This window comes from Macrotis lagotis, chromosome 5, assembly GCF_037893015.1.
Source record: "Macrotis lagotis isolate mMagLag1 chromosome 5, bilby.v1.9.chrom.fasta, whole genome shotgun sequence".
Taxonomy (NCBI): Eukaryota; Metazoa; Chordata; class Mammalia; order Peramelemorphia; family Peramelidae; genus Macrotis; species Macrotis lagotis.
Genome location: NC_133662.1, coordinates 27,802,814 through 27,818,731, shown reverse-complemented (window position 1 = coordinate 27,818,731; position 15,918 = coordinate 27,802,814). Strand labels below are relative to the sequence as shown.

Here is a 15,918-nt window from a genome sequence, read left to right as displayed (position 1 = left end):
GATCTGCTCTAAGGTTCTCTAAGACCAAAAAAACCCCACAATATTAAGAGGAGGAAGATAGTGTCAAAAATGTGGTTCTGGAAGAAGCCCCAGAGATCAAATAATTCAACTCCCTCACTCTACAAGTAAGGAAATAGAGGCTAAGAGTGTTTCAATGATTTGGTAAAGTTCATAGAGGCATAACACAATTGAGATTCAAACTCAAATTCTGATTCCAAAAATCTAGAAGTATTTTCACGTGTTAAAATTTTACCTTGTTCAGTCCCTCAACCACTATCCTCCTGACCTTTCTAGTTAGTTTAGGAAGTTTTAAAGTAGCCAATATGAAGGAAATCATGTACAGACTGTCCCATAGATTAAAAGAGTATTATTTACAAACTGTATCTTAAAGAATCAAAAATTCAATCCTGAAAATAAGGGCTGAAACAGCAGAAGCCATCTAGGCACTGCTGTCAGGGTCTGGTCCTATATACATAAATTTTATTTATTTATTTGTATATTTATACATATATTTATATATATACTTATGTATCTGTATCCATAGATAGATATGCATATAGATAGATCCATATGCGTGTGTGTGTGTATATGTATATATAATGATAAGTTTCAGATATTCTTGTAAGACTAGCACAACAGCAAAAGGTGATGATAATAGAATAATATTGCTCCATGACATACATATACCACAGTTTATTAAGCCATTCCCCAATTGATGGACATTACCTCAGTTTCCATTTCTTTACCACCACAGACAGAGCTGCAATGAACATTTTTGCACAGGTGATGTTTTTATCCTTTTTCATAATTTCTTCAGAGTATAGATGCAGTAGTGGTATTGCTGGATCAAAGGGTGTGCATATTTTTGTTGCCTTTTGGGCATAATTCCAAATTGCTCTCCAGAAAGGTTGGATGAGTTCACAGCTTCACCAACAATGTATTAGTGTCCCATATTTCCCATATCCCTTCCTGTCCGGGGTCTTCTTCCCCGGACTCCCGAGTGAGCTCCTCAGTGGGCACTGCTTCAGGCGTCCCTGGTGTTTTCCCTCCCCCGGGGATCAGCGAGGAGGGACTCAGGCAGACACTTCTTCAGGAGGCATATGTTTTATTAGGTGCAGAGGGATCCCCCGAATAGCTCAGGGTGATGGCTAATATAGGGGGTTCGTTCTGGGCTGCCACCCCGATCCGCCCCGAGGGCAGGACCTACCACCCGATTGGAGCAATGGACACAGGCCAACCAGGTGAAGCCACTGCTCCCCTTAAGGAACCGTATCTTCTTTAGATTGGCCTGACCTCACTCTCGGGGAGGTCCTATCCACTCAGGCGGTCAGGGCCGACCCCCGACAAACTCCCCCTTTTTGTTTAACACAATTAGCGCCCCACCTGCTTATGGGGGGGGCAGAGCACCCTGGCTCGGCTCGGTTAGTAATCATACAGGGGCTGCCCGAGCCCGGCGATGGCGTGGGCCTAGAAGGTCCGCCTTCAATGCCTCCAGAGAACGAGAAAAGATGAAGAACAATAGTTTCAGGATACATGGGAAAAAGAGACAAATCACAATAAACATTCCTACAGCCGGCAAGAAGGAAAACAACCATCTCAGGTGGAGGGCACCCGTAAACCATTTTAGAAAGGAGTCTTCTTGATCATCCCACTCAGCTCTGAAATGGGAGGAAATGTTGTTGAGCTGGGCTATCAGCATATCTAATTGGTGGATGTCATTGGAGGTGTTGTAGGCTAACATCGCCCCCTGTAATGCCTGTTTAACTCTACCCCAGTCTGATGGGAACTGTGACATATTTACAGGCAAATTAAGCACACAGAGAGGCTGATACTTATAATGGCATTGAAGTTTCATGTACCCTGCCATAAGGGCCAGTCTATCCCCTAACCAGAGGACTGTTGTTTCCAATGCTCCTATTTGCTTCTGTAGAAGGGAGTCAACATGTTGCTGGTAATGCCAGAGGGAGACCTGGTTTGTTATGAATGTTTGGATAGTAGAAGCTAACATAGTCACCTCACTCTCTAGTTCCTGGATCTGCCATTCCTCATACATCTCAATAGCCAAGTTCACCAAACTCAAAGCATCCCCGATCCCATCCCTCCTAGTACGTAACAACTTTTCCCCCAACACTGCACGGTACAATTTTTTCACCAAAGAATCAGCGGGGGACAACGCAAAATCTTCTGCTTTGACAGGTAGGAGTTGGTAGGGAGGGGATACAGCTAGGAACACAGCATACCCAGTATGATTATACCGTAAAACATTTGTAAAAATCGGGTCAGTACAAGTGATGTTAAAAAGGGGTAAACCAGCGGACTCCCCCTTTAGTTGAATAGTCAAGTTAGCAGGGGGACAAAGAAGGAAGAGAGCGTCCGGAGGGGTGTGCGCGGTGGCACTCAGCCGGTAGCACAAGCGGTCTGTGCCGTCCTTGGTTTGATGGCAAGAGATGTTAAGAGTCTTAAACACATTATACCATTGTTGGAATGAAAAGTCATGACAGGCATCGTCATTACGAGGGCATGGCCACAGGCGAAAAGAGGCGTTCACTCCTCCTAAGGCCACTCCTATTTTCCAGAGGTCGGGATGCATCTGTCCATACGGTAAGGCAACAGGAGTGGGAGAGGGTCTCATGGTGTACGTAGTGTGGTTCTGCTGTCCATCCCAAAACCATAACTCAGTGTTGTTAGGTAGCCCAAGTGGTCCTAGTCTTGGGATGCCCGTGGAGCAGGGTACCGTAGGTATGAATACTTGCGAACGGTGGCCTATTGGGCAGGGTGGTAGGGAATGTAAAGGCACTATGGAATTAGAATTCTCCGGAGGGTGCTGCTCAATGGCCATGAATGAAAGATTAACCGCAGCAGTATGGTTGTTCAGGTCCGGAATCGGCCTCGGAGTTTCTGTGCTGTTGTATGGCTCTAAGGGTATACAATGATTCTTAACAGAGGTTCCGTTATCTGGGGAAGAGGAGGTGTTCCCACCCGGCCATAGCCCGTGTGGAGGACGGGCTACCACACAAATAGGCGTGGTAATGGAGAGCAGGGTGAGGGGCTTCTTTAATGGTCTTTCCATCGGTATAGGTAATGTACCGTGTTCATGTAAGCCCAGCACAACGGTGGCGTTGCCATGCAACTTTAATGGCACTGTCTGGCTCCCCCATCCCATTATACGAAGGGACGGTACTCCCCTCGCAACAGCCCAATATGTCTCTCCTCGTTCATCAGCAGCCCTCCGTATAGGAGAGGTCAGATTGTACCACTTCCCACCCTTGCCCCAAGGAAGAGGGGTGGCGGGTTGCAATCCACATAGCAAACCCATGATACTTAGCCATACAGGAGCTTGTGTCTTCATAATTTTTCGTGTCCTGCTAGGTCGTTGCCTTCTTCTGCTCCGATATCTTTTCCTTCGTCTCTTCATAGGCCCTGGTCCATTTGACGGGCACCCAGCGTGTTCCCTCACCTGTTTGGAGACATAAGAATCCCTTTCCCCACACCTTAACCTGTGCAGGGCCGTGCCAACGACCCTCCTCATCTCTCCACCAAACTGTGGTCGGACTTTGCAAGTGTGCTTTTTTATCATGTTTTTGTGTTTGTTGTTCATCATGTTTTTGTGTTTGTGTTGATGTTGACAGCATCTGTTTCATGGCAGGGGTGATGCCTTGTTCATTATCAATCAAATAATTCCTAGTGAATACTGCTGTTGCTACCTGGGCTGCAGTGAGCCTACCACGCACTCCCCCTTTTTGTTTAATGAGAGTGCGCTTCAAGGATTGATTGGCACGCTCCACGATGGCTTGACCGGTGGGGTTGTAAGGGATACCGGTAACATGGGTGACACCGAATTGGTGGCAGAAGCGAGCAAAAGCAGAGGAGGTATAGGCCGGGCCGTTGTCGGTTTTTAACAACCGAGGTATCCCATGGGTGGCAAAGCAGTGAAGACAATGAGCTATCACATGGCGTACAGCCTCACCAGGCTGCAAAGTGGCCATAATAAAGTTAGAAAAAGTGTCCACAGTGACATGAATCAGGCTGGCCTGAAAGTGGGTGACATCCATCTGCCAAATGTCATTAGGGGCCAGGCCCCGGGGATTGGTGGCATGTACAAGCGGGGCAGGGCGGAAAGGGACACAATGCCTGCATTGTCGGACAATGCGACGTGCCTCTTCCTTAGGAAGACCATAAAGCCGTGCAAGTGTTTTTGCTGGGAGATGAAATGTGTCATGAACAATAGAAGGATCTGCATACATGACTATCTCACTTTTGATATCAGGGTCAAGGAGAGCCGAGTCAGCTATGGCATTCCCTGAGTATATTGGGCCAGAAGTGGACACATGAGATCTGACATGTAAGACATAGAGGGGGTCAGAGCGGTGTAGGAGAGACCGTTGTGCTTGGTGTAAAAGATCTATGACTGCAGAATTGGACAAAGAAAGATCTGCTAGAGCTAACTGTTGCAATAAGACAAAGCAGTAATAGCTATCAGTGATTAAGTTAAAAGGCTCATAAGCACACAGTTCTAAGGCTATCACAATGGCCTGCAATTCATTCTTTTGAGCTGAGGTATATGGGGTTTGTAGCACCTTCAATATCTTCTTGTCTGGAATATAAATAGATGCTCTATGGTGTTTGGTAGCATCCGTAAAAACATTGACTCCCTGTACTGGCTGAGGAACTACAGGGTTGGAGGGATACTTCAAAGGGAGTTGCAACCATCCTCGTAATGAGGGAGGTGGATGACCCTGAGAAGTGGGATAAATAGACAATAACATGGCCCACTCCTCAGAGTTCTGTGCTAGATGAGTAAGTATTGCAGGATCCTCTTGGAGCAGTAATATAGGAATGGTACCAAAAATAGTGATTGCAGCTTCCGCTGCTTTCAAAAGGAGTTGTGCATCCACTTCAAACTTGGAGGGTATAGACTTCATGGATTTAGATGAATGTACCCATTGTAAAGGACCTGTAACTTGGAACACTACTCCGGCCTTACCCAATGAAGGATGACACACCAGAGTTACATAAACTGGAGCGGCTGGATCTAATCGGGCAACAATTGATGTGGATGCTAAGTCCTGTATCTGAGTAACAGCTTTTATGGCTGCAGGGGTCCATGTACGAGGCGAGTTCAAATCAGATGAGCCTTTTAAAATATTATACAATGGATACATCATATCATTGGAAATAGGAACTACATTCCTCAGCCATTGGATTGAACCAATTAATTTCTGAAAGTCATTTAATGTAGAAACTTGAGCTGTATCAATCTTAGGAGATTTCTTCACTAAATCCTTGTATACCTGATGTCCTAAATATGTGTAGGGAGGTTCTGTTTGTATCTTTTCAGGGGCAACTTGTAACCCATATGCTGCTAGGGCTGAGGTAATCTTTTGTAAAATAAGTGAGACATCAGTCCGGTGGGATGCAGAAATTAATATGTCATCCATATAATGAATAATAATGGCTCCTGAGTGTTCTCGCCTAATGGGCATCAAAATCTGTGCAACATAAACCTGACATAGAGTGGGACTGTTTGCCATGCCTTGGGGAAGGACTTTAAACTGAAAACGCTGAGCAGGTTCTTGATAATTTACAGCAGGTACACTAAAGGCAAAGCGTTGTCTATCTACAGGGTTAAGGGGTATACTATAAAAACAATCCTTTATATCTATAACAGTTATGGGCCAAGTCTTTGGAATGGCAACTGGAGAAGGCAACCCAGGCTGGGTGGTACCCATAGGTTGTAGAGTGGCATTTACTTTTCTTAGATCTACTAACATTCTCCATTTCCCACTTTTCTTTTTGATTACAAAAACTGGGGAATTCCATGGGCTGGTGGATGGCTCTACTTGTCCAGCCGATAAAAGTCCTTGTACTATGTTAGCAAGGGCCTGTAATTTCTCTTTTGTGAGGGGCCACTGATCTACCCAAACCGGTTTGTCAGATCTCCAAGTCAGTGGTATGGGTTGCGGCCCTCCAGTGACCCCTAGTGGTTTAAAGCTGTGTCTGTAGTCAGAGACAAGCCCAAATTTTGCAAAACATCCCTCCCCCATAGGGACATAGGAATAGTAAGTACCAAAGGGCGGAAAATCCCTGCTATATCATCACTTTTCCATTTTAGAAATCTTAGAGACTTTTTCGCCAAAGTTCCTCCTGAAACTCCCGTGATGTCTTGGGGAGTTTTTGAAAGTTCCCAACAGGGCTGCCAATCTTTTGTGGATATGACCGAGACATCAGCACCTGTATCAATTAAACCTACAATCTCTCTTCCCTCCACTATAAGTGGTAAAGTGGGACGGTGGGCTGATATAGCCTGTGTCCATGCCACAAATGTGTCCTCATTGGTACACTCTCTCCAATCCTTATCTATCCAGGGGAGGGAAATAGCAAGAGCAACAGGCTCACCGCCTTTTAGTTCTATTGGATAATGGTGGGGATTTGTAACAGTTATAGAAGTCTGGCCTGGGCTTAGGAGCTGTGTGTGGACAATGACCTGGGGAGCGAGAGCAGTTCCAATCACTAAGCGGTGGAAGTCCCTAGGGGAGGCTTTAACAGTAGTCGTAGTCCATGGGCTCAATTCTGTGCTCTCTGAGAGGGGAATAGTAACCGAGGGATTTAATAGGTCAGCCCTGGGGTCGGGCCCTCGGCTTCCCGACCCCTCTTCCCGTTTCCCTGCGGCCCATCATTGCTATACTTCTTATTTTTCTGTCTACAATGCTTTGCTATATGACCAGGTTTACCACAGACAAAGCACTTCATTGCACTCTTCTGGGAATTACGGCACTCAGCTTGAAAGTGACCGGCCTTCCCGCAGCGAAAACAGTTTCCTTTGCCCTTTGATCTAGGCACCAAGCTTGTGGTTTGTAAAGCATCAACGAGGAGGTTAATAGAGGCTTGGAGAGGATCCGGTGGGGGTTCCTCGTCTAGGGCCTTATCAATTATCTCCTCTAAGGAGGGGTCAGCAGGCAGAGTAGCTAGCAAGCCTTTTGAATGAGTTAGCCCTCCCTTTATCAACTGAATGATTAAAGGCTGTGCTGCATTTCCTGTCCCGAATTTCCCTTCCACAGTAGTCTGCACTCTGCTGATAAAATCTACAGCAGACTCCTTGGTTCTTTGTTTCAGCTGCTGCAGGGGGAGTCGAGGCTGCTTGAGCCAGTTTGTTCAGGGCATTCAGTCCTGCTACCTGCACTGCCCTGACAATGGGTTCTGAAAGTTGTAATTGAGCCTCCACCGTGTTAAATTGGCCACATCCAGTGAGTTGATTAGTGACTAAATCAGAATTATTTGGGTCTATGATCTCAGCCTGTAGCCTGGCCTCTCTGCGCCAGTAGGCAGCCCAGGCGGTGTAATGTGATGACTCTAACACCGCTTGTAAAGTTTCATCCCAATCCATGGGGAGCCAGGCGGCAGTCTGAGTGTTAGAACTTATGAGGCATTTTACATAGGCAGATCCTGGCCCATAATTATGGACTGCCTCTCTGAGATCTTTGATAAATTTGTACGGTATTGGGCGGCGAACTCTAACCTGTTGGCCGTTTTCTCTTTGCACAAATACTGGGTAAGCAGCTGCTGAGGAGGTAAGATAGTCTAGGTCTTCTTCCTCTACTTCCTCCCCATCCTCCAAAGCCTTATGAATGGCCTGCTGTAAACGAGTCCGGCGGGGTGCCTGTCTGGGGACGGTCGCCCCAGACCCTTCCTTTCCTGTTATCAGCACGTGGCTCCAGCCATCTGCACCCTGTCCGCAGATCCCTTGCCATTCTGTATGTTTGCCCTTTTGTTCTAAAATCTTACTATCACTTTTTACCGGGGCAGGCGATCGACTCGCAGCAGCCAGTTCTTCCCAAGGGTATTTGGGGGCTGGTTCCCTCCGGTCATCAAGCCCCTCATCTGGGGGCGGGGGCCATTCAGGTTCCCCCAGTAATGAGGGTCCTGTTTGTGATTCTCCAGACACGGCTCCTTGTGGGGGCTGCGGGTCAAGGGCCGCAGCCACCACGGAGTAAATTACAAAGTCTGTGTCCATTAGAAAGCCAGGTTTTTCTGTGTTGTAAGAGGACATTTGAGTTCCTACCACTCTCCACTTCTGAGGGTCAATGCCGGTGTGGGAGACCCAAGGAGAGACAACCAATATTTTTTCCACCCAATCCTTACATTCTTTTATACGGACTCTTATACCATGAGTCTTTACTAGTGCATGTACTTGACATGCTAATACTCCTGAATCCTCTGGCTGTAAATGCTTAGTCATTCCTTTGCCCATCTTTACTCCCTCTAGGTGTCCCGTGGACCTAGGGTGTCTGCCTCTTCTGTTTTTACTTAAACAGGCTTACCTCACTCGGCGGGGTCTTCGGGTGTCCCTGTTCGGGGGCCAGTTCTGTCCGGGGTCTTCTTCCCCGGACTCCCGAGTGAGCTCCTCAGTGGGCACTGCTTCAGGCGTCCCTGGTGTTTTCCCTCCCCCGGGGATCAGCGAGGAGGGACTCAGGCAGACACTTCTTCAGGAGGCATATGTTTTATTAGGTGCAGAGGGATCCCCCGAATAGCTCAGGGTGATGGCTAATATAGGGGGTTCGTTCTGGGCTGCCACCCCGATCCGCCCCGAGGGCAGGACCTACCACCCGATTGGAGCAATGGACACAGGCCAACCAGGTGAAGCCACTGCTCCCCTTAAGGAACCGTATCTTCTTTAGATTGGCCTGACCTCACTCTCGGGGAGGTCCTATCCACTCAGGCGGTCAGGGCCGACCCCCGACACCTTCCAACATTGATCATTGTCCTTTCTAGGCATATTGGCCAGTCTGAGAAGTGTGAAGTGGTACCTCAGAGATGTTATAATTTGCATTTCTGTAATAATTAGTGATTTAGAGCAATTTTTCATATGACTATGGATTACTTTGATTTCCTCAGCTGTAAATTGCCTTTGCATATCCTTTGACCATTTGTCCTTTGGGGAATGGTTTGTCTTTTAAAAAAATATTTGACTCAGTTGTCTGTATATTTTTAGAGATGAGTCCTTTATCAGAATCACTAGTTGTAAAAATTGTTTCCCAATTTACTACATTTCTTTTGATATTGGTTACAGTGGTTTTGTCTGTGTAAAATCTTTTTAATTTAATGTAATCAAAATTACATTTCTTTTTATTTTTAATGGTGTTCTCCATCTCTTCCTTGGTCCTAAATTGCTTCCCTTTCCATAGATCTGACAGGTAAACTATTCCTTGTTCTCCTAGTTTACTTATAATATATTGCTTTTTATATCTAAATCCTGTCTCCATTTTGATCTTATCTTGGTATAGGGTATGAGATGTTGGTCTAATCCAAGTTTCTTCCATACTAACTTCCAGTTTTCCCAACAGTTTTTATCAAATAGTTGGACTCTTTGCATTTATCAAGCAACAGATTACTATAGTCATTTCCTGCTATTGCACTTAGTCTATTCCATTGATCCACTGTGGGGGGTGGGCAGAGGGAAACAAGATTGGGGGTTTTAAAAACTGTAAAACTCAAAATAAATAAAACCTTTCTAAAATTAAAAAAGTGATGATAATTTTGAGATAATGCAGACTTGATAACTCTGACAACTCTGTAATGATTTAAATATATTAATGAACTGACTACAAGGTAGTACAGATAGTTGTCCATTTCCTCAAAAAAACCTATAAAAATGAGACCTCAGACTTCTGCCCCCAGAACCTTCTTCCTTCTCCTAAAGGTCTGTGCTGCCAGTACTTCCAATTTTATCTAAGCAATGGTAACATGAGTAATTATCTGTACCTCTCCCCTCACCATTCCCATACAGTCTTCCTTCCTTCACTATACCATCCCTTGTCCCCCTACCATCTTCCCCTATACCCCTTTAGCTATTTATCTCTGCCTTAGTGGACTTTCCCTCCCATGCACCTTGTGCTTACCTACCCTGTTTCCACCCACCATTCATGGTCTTTTCTGGTGAGAACCCAAAGAACCAAGTATGCCTGTCCCCATTTTATAAGTTATCAATGCAATTTGATTTTATAGTGCCTTCCCCAAGATACAACAAGGAACTGGGTTAATTTGGGAAGGTTTCACTGAAAAGATGGAATACATGTCAGGGAAAGACAAGAATTTCTGAAAACTATATGCATTCTTCTCCCAAACAAGAAAATAAATTTCTGGTATATGTGGCAGAATAATATGACTATCATCCAGTTAAAAGATTCTGCTGATCATTGTCCTTGAATTTGAGCAGACTGAACCATAGTTTGTGCAAGTATCCTCTATGTCTAACCCAGTGAATAATACCTGCCTATGTGTCCTAATACCATCATACCACAACTTACTTAATACTACCTACTGCTGTTTCTACCACTTGATCTAAGATTCTGAAATCTCTGCAAAGCATTCTACTTACCTATCCAACCACTTGGGCATAAGCCCTCAGGCCCCTCCCACACAAGACTCCTTGCTTGAACTAATGAGTGACATACATGGAGGCAGAATAAGGTAGAGAAATAAAGTTTGTATTTGCAGTCAGAAGATTCAGGATCAGCATTGATACTACTTATGGAAACGTAAACTAGAGACTTACACTCTCTGAGCTTCTATTTTCCTTTCTGTACAGTGGGGAAAATAGCACATCTCTGTCTCATAAGGTTGTACAAGAAAAAGATTTCATAGATCTTAAAGAACTTTGGAAATGTGTCATTGTTTGGAACCTTCTTATAAAGAATCATTCATCTTCCATCTTACATAGTCAAACCTATTTTGCATCATTAGTGGGATTGTTTCTATCCTGGGAGCTCCCAGAGAAATCAGATACCCTGATGCTTAGTCATAAGGGCAGGGTCATAACTACACTACCCCATTTCGGTACAATTAGGGTTTAGGCAAAATATTTCCAAACACATACAAATGCACACAGACACACATCACCACACATGCTTATGCAAAAAGCAGTTGAAAGATTTATTATGCAATGTTCTGAGGATACAAAACATTTGCTGTTCTATCTGCAGAAGACCCAAGACTATCAGCCCATCTTCTTGGACTGAATCAATGGCTAGAGCAAAATGCATCCAAGTGTTCTCAAACATATCTTTATCCCATCTTTTTTTAGCCATCCTATCAGATAACATTAGGGCAAACAATTACTTAGTAATAGACTCATAGAAAATGACTGCTAGGTGCCTCAGAGGATATAATAAGCATTAGACTTAGGTCAAGAAGAATTGAGTTTGAATCCTGCCTCAAATACTTGCTAACTGTGTGATCCTACTAAGTACAGAGATCTTAATCTTTTTCAGCTTCAATTTCCTTATCTATAAAATTGAGATAACAAGGTTTCTTATAAAATGATATGAAATATGAAAAGAAATTTGCAAGCATTAAATATAAATACTGGCGTGGTTAGGTGGCACAGTAGATAGAGCACTGGCCTTGGAGTTAGGAGTACCTGAGTTCAAATCTGGGCTCAGACACTTAATAATTACCTAGCTGTGTGGCCTTGGGCAAGCCACTTAACCCCAATGCCTTGCAAAAACATATATATATATATATATATATATATATATATATATATATATATATATATATATATATATACACTAACTGTATAAATAAAAACTACAGACTGTTATTGTCTGAATTCCAGTGTCTCATTTCTAAGGCTTTATACAATGCCTACATACAGCACAACACTAGGGCCTACACATAAGTTTAGAGTACCCAACCCAGATGCTCACATGAACTATTTATGCCTGACCTGTGGTAAAGCATTCCAAGATCGTATTGGTCTGATCAAGCACAGTTGGCCACACTGTAATACGTCTGTAATCACAGTGATGTTGCTTTGGGCTTCTTCGATAATGAAGGGCAAGAACCAACCAGGGCTTACTATTTTTTCCCTCCAATTTGGTATCATCGCAGTAGTTACTGATGGATGACTCTAGGTCAGATAATATATTTACTCCTATGTGGTTGGGATGTTTGTCCTTAATTCTCAAAAAAGAACATGACATCAAGAAGGTGATGCCAAGACATGCACATGAATTGGATTTGAGTGAGGGGTTTCTTTGTCAAGTCACAAGCCTCGCTTTCTCCTCATTAGTCATCTGGGTCCACTGCCCAGATATGAATCAGGTCTACTGAGAGGGCCCTAGATGTGAGGCAATCAGGGTAAAGTGAATGCAGGGAAATGTATAGGGAACATTGAAATTAATTAGAAATAAATTTTGCAAATCTTTTGTTTGTACTGTTAAAATCTTATATTCCTATGGATCCTCTAACTTTCTGTTAAAAACACTTCACCTTGACCTCCAGTCTGACCTTGGCCATGTGTTCATTGGTAAAGCCAAACTAGATTATGCAGGAGTGGAAAAATCATCTTGAGACCCTCTTGTCCAGAATCAAACACTCCAGTGTAAGACCCCTGACCACTCCCAAAAAACAAACCTTTCAATGCAGGTCATTGAACAACTCCCAAGGTGCCACCTTTTCCCATGGATCCTGAGGGGGCATTTAAGGAGACTTTGGCTTGTGCTGCCCTTTCTTACATCCTCTGCTAATCTTGCAGCTGGCCTGCCTGATTAATTTGCATTACTACAATCCACATGGCCTTTAATCTTTCTTAACTTTATCATTTTCTTTGTGTTATAGTGACTTTTTTTGTTTTTGCAAGGCAGTGGGGTTAAGTAACTTGCCCAAGGTCACACAGCTAGATAATTATTAAGTGTCTGAGTCTGAACTTGAACTCAGGTCCTCTTTCTACTGTGCCACCCAGCTGCCCCAAGGACTTCTTAACAAATTTTTCTTTTTCTTTTTACAGTTGGATTCCTGGATCAACTAGTGATTCATCACAGGAAACATGGAGCCCCTGAAACAACTTAACCAAGGTCACACAGTAAGTGTCAGATCCTCCTTACATCAAGACTAGTGTTCTATCCACTGTAGCAACTAGCTGCTCACTTCAACAGCACATATACTAAAATTGGAATGATGCAAAAATTATTAGCATGATCCTATGCAAGGATAACAGGCAAGTTTGTGAATAATTGCTCACAGTATAGTAGCAATGAAGAGAAAGTCACCTCCCTAGGGTTCCTAAAGATTCCTTCTTAGCTCAGATAATGGGTGATACTTGGTCTTAGGGGCAGTAGGTGGCCCAGTGGATAAAGCACCGGCCCTGGAGTCAGGAGTACCTGGGTTCAAATCCAGTCTCAGATACTTAATAATTACCTAGCTGTGTGACCTTGGGCAAGCCACTTAACCCCATTTGCCTTGCAAAAACCTTAAAAAAAAGATACTTGGTCTTAAACCAACAGTTTCTCCTCTTTGTATCTAAGTTTTCCCACTGGCATACAGAAACTATACCTATCCCATCATTGCCTTTCCTATCCTATGCAAGTTCTTAAATTTGTATGTTGGAATGGTGCAATAATTCTATTATGGAATTACAACATTCTCTAACATGTTTATTATGCTAAAAACAGCTTGTCTTACTAGTCAATCCCTCTCACCCTTTTTTGATATTCCCTCACCTAGGCTTTTTGCAGTTCCAAATGTCTATCCCAGAAGATAACTTCATAGTTGAAAGACTGAAAATAGGTCCATCCAGGTCCCAGTGATTCACAAAGCGGGCAGAAGCAACCACTCAAGCACACATCTTCCCTTCTCTCATTTGTAGAAAAAATCAATGGCACTGAATAGGTTCATGGTACATATTAAAACTTCTTCCTCCTCCCTTTTCCTGATTAATAAGCTCTATTTCCAATTCCTACCCAGTGCTCTGACTTACAAAGTGCTCTTTTTTCTTTCAAACAGTTCCAGTAGTTTACCTAATCCTCCCTCTCAGATGATTTCCATTTTAAAAGAGGATTTGCTTAAACACAAAATTAAGGAAATGAATTGATCCCCACCTGAAATGCAATCTCTAATTCCACTCCTCTAATAGAAGATATTCTTCTTAAGAATTAATTCTGGGGGCAGTTAGGTGGCATAGTGGATAAAGCACCGGCCCTGGAGTCAGGAGTACCTGAGTTCAAATCTGGTCTCAGACACTTAATAATTACCTAGCTGTGTGGCCTTGGGCAAGCCACTTAACCCCATTTGCCTTGAAAATACCTTAAAAAAAAAGAAGAATTAATTCTGCATTGTAATACTGATTCAATGAACATTCTTAGAGGTAGTTTAGCAGTGAGGAGGCTTAGTGAGTCTGGAGTCAGGAAGACCTGAGTTCAAATTTAGCCTCAGACACTTACTAGCTTTGTGACTCTGGGAAGTTTTAACCTCTGTTTTCCTTAATCTCCTGAAGAACAAAATGACAAAACACTGCTAAGAAAACCCCATGGACAGTATTAGCATGCTTTGATGCATGGAGCCACAAAATGTTGGATAAAACTAAATGACTGAACAACAGTGTGGTCTAGTGAAAAATATTCCATCCTGGGAATTAGGAGACTTGAGTTCTAGTTCCATCTCTTATACACACTTGCTCTGTGACCTCAGGCAAATGCACTTTTCTTCCCTGAGCCTGAATTTCATCTCCTGTAAAAATAAAGCAATTGAACTAGGTGATCTTTTTCTATAATTTGTACTTAGAACACAGATTAGAAACTTGCTCCCTAAATTTGGGCAAGATCACTGCCTTTATTACACAGAAGTATAATATTTAGTGAAAACCAAACTGATCACCTAAGTCATCCAATTTTGAAGAGATTTTTTTTTAAATGCACATGACATTCTCATTCTCCATAATTAGAGACAAAGATGATCTAGTTGGATATAGTACAATCCTCAGTATTACACATGAGTTGAGGTGTCTAGGAAAACCTAGGTGAATACCTATCACACTCTCAGCTAACCAAAAGAATCTACATAGACTAAGGTCTCAGGTAAACCTTATTCTCAGATTAAGTGGAGTTGGCTCCAACATTTTGTGATGAATAGCTATGATAGACTTAGCTCTTCTCAGCAATGCAATGATCAAAGACAATTCCAAAGATCTTGTGGTAGAAAATACCATTTTCAGAGGAAGAACTGTGGAGTCTGAATGCAGACCAAAACATATTATCTCCAATTGTTTTATGCTTTAGGGGTTTTTTTTAGTTTTTTCCCTTTTTGATCTGATTCTTCTTTTACAATATTACTGATATGGAAATATGTTTAACAGTTATACATGCATAACCTTTATCAGATTACTTTCGATCAAGGGGAGGTAAGGAGGCAGGGGAAAAATGCAGAACTCAAAATCTTAACAAAAAAATGAATGCTGAAAATTATTGAGTGGGGCTATAACTAAGTGAAGCTTCCCTCATGGTTTCAATGAGTCTTTCTTTTTCTCAAAACCATGTCAGCAAGAATTGCAAAGTTTCCACTTCCTCAATGTCAGTTGGTAACAAAGATTATACAGCACTGTGCTAATTGATCCTCATATATGAAAAGGTACCGAATTATCTGATTGGGTAAAACAAATTGTCTTTTATAGAGTAAAACTGAATCTGAATAATTATGCAAATGAAGCTTTAAAATGCTTTGTGTTGATTGGCTAGACACTCATGGAAAGATTGTGAGCCCAACTGTTTAGCCAATAGGTAGCAGGCCAGGGGGTTGGGATTGTGTTAGGTAGTTAGGATAAAAGGGGCTTTCACGGGGCACTTTGCACTCCTCCTAGAGCAGTTACTCATGTTACAGAGGTTGTGTTCTCTTCTTGAGTAGAGCAAATAAACTAGTTTCTGTTCTCCAGATTGGGTCTTCTGATTATTCTGTTTAAGAAGAACGAATGCTGTAACACTCGGTTCTGATCCCACACACTATCTTTTTATGTAGTTGGAAAAAAATGATTTTTTTTAAAAAAGTCACTGTGTCCATTGATTATTTCTTATGACAACTAAAGGAAGACTGATTTTGTCAACAGAGTAAAATAGAGCATACCGTTGCTAATAGGGGCAGCAAGGAGGC

General features: G+C 42.9%; 1 protein-coding gene across 2 annotated transcripts; it reads right to left on the bottom strand.

The window, feature by feature from the left end:
* Nucleotides 1–1,413: 1,413 nt before the first annotated feature.
* Nucleotides 1,414–8,737, bottom strand: LOC141523725 (uncharacterized). Of its 2 annotated transcripts, none has more exons than XM_074237151.1 (2): nucleotides 8,319–8,737; nucleotides 1,414–3,479 (listed from the first exon to the last, which is right to left on the bottom strand). In XM_074237151.1, exon 2 carries the CDS (start codon nucleotides 3,413–3,415, stop codon nucleotides 1,430–1,432), a length of 1,986 nt encoding a protein of 661 aa, XP_074093252.1. In that variant the 5' UTR covers nucleotides 3,416–3,479; nucleotides 8,319–8,737; the 3' UTR covers nucleotides 1,414–1,429. The 2 variants fall into 2 exon arrangements, with proteins under 2 accessions (XP_074093252.1, XP_074093251.1); XM_074237150.1 differs by having other exon boundaries at nucleotides 1,414–3,457.
* Nucleotides 8,738–15,918: the final 7,181 nt, after the last annotated feature.